This window comes from Notechis scutatus, chromosome 8 (genome assembly GCF_049901735.1).
Source record: "Notechis scutatus isolate UNSWTSFEM ecotype Mainland chromosome 8, rNotScu1.2, whole genome shotgun sequence".
Classification (NCBI taxonomy): Eukaryota; Metazoa; Chordata; class Lepidosauria; order Squamata; family Elapidae; genus Notechis; species Notechis scutatus.
Window position 1 is genome coordinate 3,088,802 of NC_142016.1, and position 7,518 is coordinate 3,096,319.

General features: G+C 50.6%; 1 protein-coding gene across 4 annotated transcripts; it reads right to left on the reverse strand.

The window, feature by feature from the left end:
- Positions 1-2,187: 2,187 nt before the first annotated feature.
- MEAF6 (MYST/Esa1 associated factor 6) lies at positions 2,188-7,505 on the reverse strand. Of its 4 annotated transcripts, XR_015750427.1 has the most exons (9): positions 7,347-7,505; positions 7,094-7,209; positions 6,901-6,988; positions 6,443-6,488; positions 6,156-6,345; positions 4,895-4,924; positions 4,693-4,751; positions 4,170-4,203; positions 2,188-3,847 (listed from the first exon to the last, which is right to left on the reverse strand). XR_015750427.1 is itself a non-coding variant. In XM_087970484.1 (8 exons), exons 1-8 carry the CDS (start codon positions 7,449-7,451, stop codon positions 3,839-3,841), a joined length of 618 nt encoding a protein of 205 aa, XP_087826610.1. In that variant the 5' UTR covers positions 7,452-7,505; the 3' UTR covers positions 2,188-3,838. The 4 variants fall into 4 exon arrangements, 2 of the variants coding, with proteins under 2 accessions (XP_087826610.1, XP_087826611.1); XR_015750428.1 differs by lacking the exon at positions 4,895-4,924; XM_087970484.1 differs by lacking the exon at positions 4,693-4,751.
- Between the last annotated feature and the right edge of the window lie 13 nt (positions 7,506-7,518).

The window sequence follows — 7,518 nt, forward strand, 5'->3', positions numbered from 1 at the left end:
CCTCGCTGTCATTATTGCTGCCACCTGCTGCCAGCAGTGGGGCTTCCTGAGCCTAAGTTCCTTCCTTCCTTTCAGGGGGAGGAGAAACCTCAACACTTTGGCAGAGAAATTTCCCCTTTTCTGTGGGTGTCTGCAGTGGTTTCTTAGGCTTGGTCAATGCAGGGGTCTTTGCTTGAGGGAGAGGGGCCAGTGCCAGGCATTCAGATGCTCAACCCACACCGGAAACATTTGATTGATATCATTGATGTTCTCCTGGACAACTCTTCCAATTGGCAGGAAACAAACCAAGCTGCCTCTTGGGTTTTTTCTCTGGTGTATCTTTAGGGTGCCAGTGGACTCAATGTCCAGGGCCACCGCCATCTGGTACCAGTCATGGATGTGGCCCAGGAGGCCCTGGCAGACACAAGTATTGCGTAGCTCCTTGTCCAGGCCCTCCTTGAAAAAGTGCACTAGGAGGCATTCGGGCCAGTACCGCAATTTCCCAGCGAGCCTCTGAAACTCTCCAACATATTTTTAGCAAGCCTCTCCTTGATCACCTTAATCTGTGCCTCTGCTTCCTGGTCCTAGCTCAGTCGGGGCATTCCCAGCTCAGGGCCTCATTGTGCCGTTGGGTCACTTACTCCGCAGCTTCTGCTTCCAGGTTTTTGGTGATGGTTGTGTTTATCTCCTGGTCACTAAGCTTGTTGTCTCCATAGCAGTCGATGTGAGTGTTGGAGGTAATTCCCCGTTAGGAGAATGAGCGCATACAGGGAGACGTATTTGAGAGAAGTGTTTGAATAATACACACACAGTACACAGATACACTGTACAGTAAATGTAGGTTTTTACTTCCAGAAAGGTTTAAGCAAAGTCCAAGATAAGCAGTCCAAAAATCATTCACAGGTAAAATCAGTCAGTTTTCAATCCAGGGATAATCCAATAACAAATTCCAGTGTCAAAAACAGTTCAGTATCAGACTTACATTAAATCCAGTAATATCAGTCAATTAGAAGAAATGGAGCAATACTTTCCAACAGAAGGAAACAGAGATACACTCACACTCTCTTCTGAGACTCAGACTAAACAACCCAGGTTTCTGGCTCCATCTTATGGCCGTTTGAGAAACCACACCCAATTGCATGCTCTTGCATTCCCTTAAAGATATAGTACTAACATGTTTATCCTGGTTTATATATTTCTAACCCAAATAGCTGTTAGGTGACTCATATTCCTAACAGTGAGCCCACATCCGGTTCAGGTAGAAGGCCAGCTTAGCCGGGCTCCCATCAAAGGCAGCTCTAAAGCACGGTGGGCCGAGCCAGAGGAGGGGGCGATGCTGGGGCCGGGGCAGCTACTCATTGGGCTTGAACCCGGCCTTGCCAGGTGGCATCTGCCAGGCTGTTGGCAGCTGGGTTGTCCTGGCAGGCTAGGCTGAGCCAGAGGTGGTGGCAGTGGGCTAGCTGCCCGGATCATGGCAGTGGTAGATCTGTGCCAACTGGGAAGACTCAGCTGTGGGCTAGACTGTGCTGATGGGAGCAGTGGAGTCATGGGCCGAGTAAATAGGTCCCCCAAGGGGAGAAACATCAAAAGTTGGCAGATTCAGGTCTACTCTCACTGTCGGTTTGATGTGCGTGGCGATGCTCCCAAGGCTCAGCCGGCCAAATCTCTCCAACAGCAATCCCAGGGTTTGGTGGCGGGCTGTGATCTGGTATCTCCAATCCCCGGATTCACTGCAGGATATGTTGACAGTCCCAAAGGTACTGTCAACCTCTGCTCGAAGATTGTCTTTCTGGCCTCCCATGTCAAGGTAATTGGACGCTCTCCTACCAGCCTCTGGAATGTGGCCTAGCTGCCAATGTTTTCCTCTGCCCGGTAGAGCTCCTGATTGACCAGCCATTCGGAACAGACTTTGGGCCGGGTCCCCACCTGGCACACAATTTCCACCACCCCTTCCTCCACCCGTTGAGCCTCCAAGGGGGTTGGTAGGCTTTCTAGGGCTCCTCCACAAACCCCACAGACGCCTGCAGCCTCTCCAATCTTCTCTTCCATCTTCCCCAAGTCTTCCTGCTGCCCGAGCAGACCAGGTAGGCAGCCAGGGCTCAGGATCCCAGATAGCAACTCTGGTTGGAGTTTGGAATTTAAGAGTCGGTTTAATGTCAGGGTTCCAAGTCATAGACCCATAGCAAGCAAAACTCTGAGGCAGGTAGATTCCTCAAAGAACAGCTTTATTGGACATATCATATTGACACAGATCCTGTGAAAATCAACTCTGAAGGTTCCCGCGGTTCTCATCTAATTAAAAGTGTCACTTTCTCAAAATAATCGGTCACATGGTTTAATCACGGTGCTGTCCGGTTGCCTGGTGACATCACTCTGCCTTCCTCAGACCAGGTGTGAGAATGTCCTTGGTTCCCAAGAGAAAGTACTTTGTTTTGCCTACAAAATCCTAGCTACCTCAAATCCCCCCCTTCCTATCCCTCAGCTCCAGTGTGGTCAAGATGGCTCCGGTCAGGTCAGCTTCAGGGTTGACACTTGAGCATTGGGCCCTACCCAACAAAACACATTCCAGTAGTAAGAAAGCTAAGGTCTTGCATGTGGGCAGAAAAATCAAATGCACAGGTATTGAATAGGTGGCACCTGGCTCAACAGCAGTAACTGCAAGAGGGGTCTTGTTTGTATCAGTTGTTTAGACAGAGCAGACCCCGTATTCCCCATACAAGTCTAACCAGATAACACGTCAGAGGCACAGAAGGGCTGCTGAGCAGGGAAGGATTGTTATTCTGAGGAGCATCTTTCCAGAAGTTGAAACTCATTGACAGGGATCCCAATCGATGCCTCTGGGAATCTGTGGCAAAGCAAGAGATCCTCTCCTCAAAGGAAACTCCAGAAAGCTCCCAAAAGGCCACTTCTGCCCCAACCAACCACCTTCTCCATGGGTGGCTAAGAAGACAGAGCAGAGGCAGGCCCCGGAATCTGACTCCTTGGCCTGACTTTCTCTGCGAAGCTGAATTCACACAGCACCCGAGGGCCAAGGGAAGTTGTACCTTTCTGTATCGCAACTCAAGCCATTGTGGTTCATATCAGACTTCATTTATTAGATTTTTATCCCATTATCCTTTACAATTTAAGGCAACAAACATACCTGGTATTCCTTCCTCCTCCTGTTTTTCCCACAACAACCCTGGGAGATGGATTGAGCTGAGGCAGCACTAGAACTCGAGTCCCCCAGTTTCTAGCTTGGTGCCCTCACCACTAGGCCAGACTATGCTTTAATACTTATGCATCAGCACAATTTAGGATATCCCCTAATTTTGGTTTACTCAACCACCAGTGGTTATTCCTCTCAGTGATATGAGTGCAGCCAGAAAACAATCTAAAATGAACGTAGATTTTGTTGTTTTATTTACAATAAGGAGACATTGGTATGAAAAAGGAGACTGCTTGCCCCACACATCCATGTTTTCCCTCAAGTTGTTAGCAGGTGTTTCAGAGTAAAATGAAATCACCTTTCCCAGTTTGAAAAAAAACAAAACTATTTGGGCTCTGAAGAATAAAAGCTTCTAGCAGACAATCTGTCTTAATCTTTAACAAATGGAAAATTAAATAAAGTTTATTTTTTTTAAAAAAAGAGCCAAATACATAAGACAAAACAATTCAACCAGAAGATGGCAGCAAGTAGAGAGGACTTGACTTCGGTGGATTTTATGCATGATGAATTGGCAGCAGCTGTTTTCGCCAGCAGTGCTGCTGGTGTGAAGGCTGCTGCAAGAAAGAGCTGGGCTTGTGCTTATTCAGTCTCTTGGGAAGGGAGGGAGGAAGGAAGGAGAAAAGTTCCTGGAAGATTCATCCTGGAGGACCACTAGTAGTCCTGTGGGCACAAGGGCAGAGTGAACATCACTGGGGATGCCAGCACCAACTGTAGACACACCGCTTCCCACCCAAAGGAGCTGAGAGGGACTAGCACCACAAGGTGCCTGCTGGAGTACAGCAGGACCAAACCTGGAAAACCCTGGTCCAAATTCCGATCACTCCCCGCCCCCCACAATGCTGTCCTTCAACCATCCAAAGCAGAGGCTTCAAGAAGGACATTCTTCTCCCCTTTAAGCAAGCTTCACCACAACCCTACCCAGAACTGTGCAGTAACTGAAAGGTGGCAGGACATTGGGAAGAAAAAGAGAAGGGATACTTACAGCTCGTGGTTTTTTGTTCAACTTGAGATCAATCCTGCAATGGGAGGAAGGAAGAAGTGAGTGTTGGCCTACTGATGGCTAAGGCAGTCCCTGTGTGGGCTACAGCAGCAAAGGGTCTGATATGACCAGGCCATTGTAGCATTTCCAACCCAACTCCCAATGGCACCGAAAAGCAGATTCCACCCAACAATCAGAAGAAACACATTAAAGGGTTAGGCAGCATCCAAAGAACATGGGAACACAGCATCTGCTGGGTTAGCATGTTAAAGACAGAACTTAGAGGCAGAGGCGGCAGCAGAGGAGGAAATGGTAGCCAGAGTATTTAGTGGCACCAGTAAGAATCAATTTGTATTTTCTGCATTTGGGAAAACTGCCTTAACTGTAGGCCTCAGAAAGCAAAGCAATAAAAATCAATTTTCAGAGTTCAGTAGAAGTTTATCTGCTTTTCAAAATGACATAAAGAAGCAAAGAGGGTAGCCGAATGATTTTTTTTTTTAGCCAAGATTATTAAATAAAAAGTTACCTCCATTGTGCTTTTGTCTGTATTTTTAAAAACTTGCCAGCCTAACCTAATATACATACCTACAATTAAACAGATAAACTATGGATTAGAAGAGTTTTGAAAGCGCACGAGGGGACGTTGAAGGAGGGTGGCGAAGGGAAAAAGAAAAGTCTACACATGGACATCACAGCACAAAAACTAAGTCAAATCAAGTCAAACTTACTCAAAGTCATAATCAAACATGCCAGACGGGCTGAGGGGCAGCATTCGAAAAGAAGAAAGCAATAGAAATTAATATACTAAGGAATTAAATCAATTAGTTGATTAGCCACCCTAGCGAAGTTCAAAAATAACAAAGAGCAAGTTATACATCACTGTAATCTTGAAATATAAAATCCACCCGAGACCGCCCCCACTCCCCCAGAAGTCTGCTACCCCAAATAATCTTATAACACTGCAGGGACAAATATCAGCAACCTTGGAAAGAAAAGCAAGGTGGGAACCTCCCACCATGCTTGAAAGGAGTACAGCAAACAGCCCAATCGGTAAAGAATGGGCAAGATTCGGGCTGGACTTCCTGGAAGGAAATGGAAATGGAAGAGATTTTCCCCTGCTGCCTGGCTTAGTGCCCAGTCTTGAGAAGGCAGAATTGGGGAGAATGCTGGGCCAGGGGCATTAGCCAAGAGAGGGACTTTTTTTTTTTACTTTCCAGGGTAGCTCTGGGTGCTGAGAAGACACTATTCCTCAAGTCCAGCCCAACCTACGTCTCCACACTTTCTCCCAGCCTGTGAACAGGAAGATCTGACGTCTTTCAGAACATAATCTCCAAGCTTGACCTTTTTGTCTATTGGTACTTTCCTGCCTTGAAGAAGGCCAATATCCATTAATTGGAAGATTTCCAATTCTCAATAAGGAATGCCTCACTACACAAAAAGGGTTATCATCAGGCACTTGCAACTTAAACAAAACACATAGAACAACAACAGTCCCATTTCTCCTCTTTGTACCTTCACTTTCATTCCCTTCTCTACTGTCATTTTCAAGACTACATGAGCCACTTCCTTGCAATAAGCACAGAGAAAGTTCTTGGCTATAGCAGTAAAATGTCATTTCTGGGTTAACCTGCCAATCTAAATTGGCTATGTCTTTAAGAGAAGACGGGGTGTCTTTCTTTGAGTCCCTGGAAAACAGCTGCTGGTTTATGAACCTCCTTGGGGCAGAAGACCAGGACTGGTCTCTGAGGCTTTTCCAACCGAACCCCAAGAGAGTCCCTCAGCTGGGGATCAGCTGCCAGATTCAAAGGCCCACTTGGCCACTGAACTCATGGGGCGAACTCTGGCCCTCGTGGACCTTGTCTGTGGGGCAACAAGACAGGAATGTTAAACTGGGACTGTTCAAGAGAACAGTGTCAGGGAGGCCCTTCCTTCTCCAGAGGTTCAGGTGGGCCCAGCCCGCTCAGGGTCTCCAGTCTGCTGCTGGCTCACCTGTGCCGGTTTTTATTCTTCCGCTTTTTGTGGCTACTGTGGTGGCTCCCTGAGGCGGAAGAGGCCGCTTTCTGGGGCTTCACCCCCTGAACGGACCCATCCAGCTCTTCCACCTCTTCCTGGCTTGGCTCGTTCTCTTGGTTGTGGAAATCCGGGGACGTGTCACTCTCAGTGCCGCTGCCGGGCTCACCTGGAGGGAGAAAGGCAGGATGCCCCAGCTCGGCTACCCAGAGCCCCGGGGAAAGGGCCAAGGGGAGCTGGGAGGGAGGGACGGGCAGGGGACTTACGCTTCTCAATCAATTGGTCCTGAACTCCAGCCAGGGCGCTGACTGCCTGGGGGGCAGAAGAGAGAGTTAGTTTAGTTGACGCTACTTTTACTTTATTGCCATCGCACCTCGAGCATCGAAATCTAACGCCACCTTCAGTGCACATTGGGACGATGGAAACAAAGCACCAGGACGCCTCCTTCGCACTCTATCCCAGGGGTCTCCAACCTTGGCCACTTTAAGCCTGGAGGACTTCAACTCCCAGAATCCCCAGCCAGCTTTGCTGGCTGGGGAATTCTGGGAGTTGAAGTCCTCCAGGCTTAAAGTGGCCAAGGTTGGAGACCCCTGCTCTATGCCATGGAAGTGAGAACCCCCCACGGGGCATTCCCATCGCCCTGCTCCCTACTGTGGGGTGGGGCCCCTGCTCCCTACTGTCCCGTGCCCCCCAGCCCCCCACCTGAGCGAGTCCCCCAACTTACGGCCGCCGAGGTGACCGAGGACTTGCTGAAGAGCCGCTCCGCCTCCTTGAACTTCCGGTTCCGACGGTCGTTCTTGCTGTTGGAGTTTCTGCGGGGGAGGAGGGGGGAGGGAGAAGGGCGGGCAGAAATGGGGCCGGGGGGCGATCCCCCCCCTCCCTCCCTCCCTCCCCCGGGCGGCCCCCCACCCGCTCACTTCTGGTTGGTCAGGTAGCGGTCCCAGCCGCGGATGATGTTCCCGTACATCTGCGTGTCCTCCAGGTAGCTGCCCTCGAAGGCGTAGATCTGCCGCTCCAGGTTGGCCAGCGTCTCCTGCGGCGGAAGGACCGGCCGGGCTAGCGGGGAGGGGCGGGGCGGGGCGGGACGGTCCTCCTCCGCCGCCGCCGCCGTGCGCCCTCCCTCCCTCCCCTCCGCCCCCGCCCCGCCCGCCCGCCCGCCATGCGGCTCACCGCCAGCTCCTGCTTGCGCTTGACCAGCTCGGCCAGCTCGCGGCGGGTGTCCGGGATCTGCGGCGGGGCGCCGGCCTTGGCACTCGCCCCGTGCAGCGCCGCCATGGCCCGACCGCCAGCGCGGAGAAGCAGCCCGAGCACGACCAGGCCGCCGGAGAGGAGGAGGAGGAGG

Coding starts and splice junctions, on each gene's coding strand:
- MEAF6 (XM_087970484.1), bottom strand. CDS start 7,451: ATGGCGGCGCTGCACGGGGCGAGTGCCAAGGCCGGCGCCCCGCCGCAG. Junction 4,925..6,155: donor AAGAATAAAAACCGGCACAG/GTGAGCCAGCAG, acceptor GCTGCCCCTCAG/CCCGTCTGGCATGTTTGATT. Junction 4,204..4,894: donor ATGTTTGATTATGACTTTGA/GTAAGTTTGACT, acceptor CTCCCATTGCAG/GATTGATCTCAAGTTGAACA.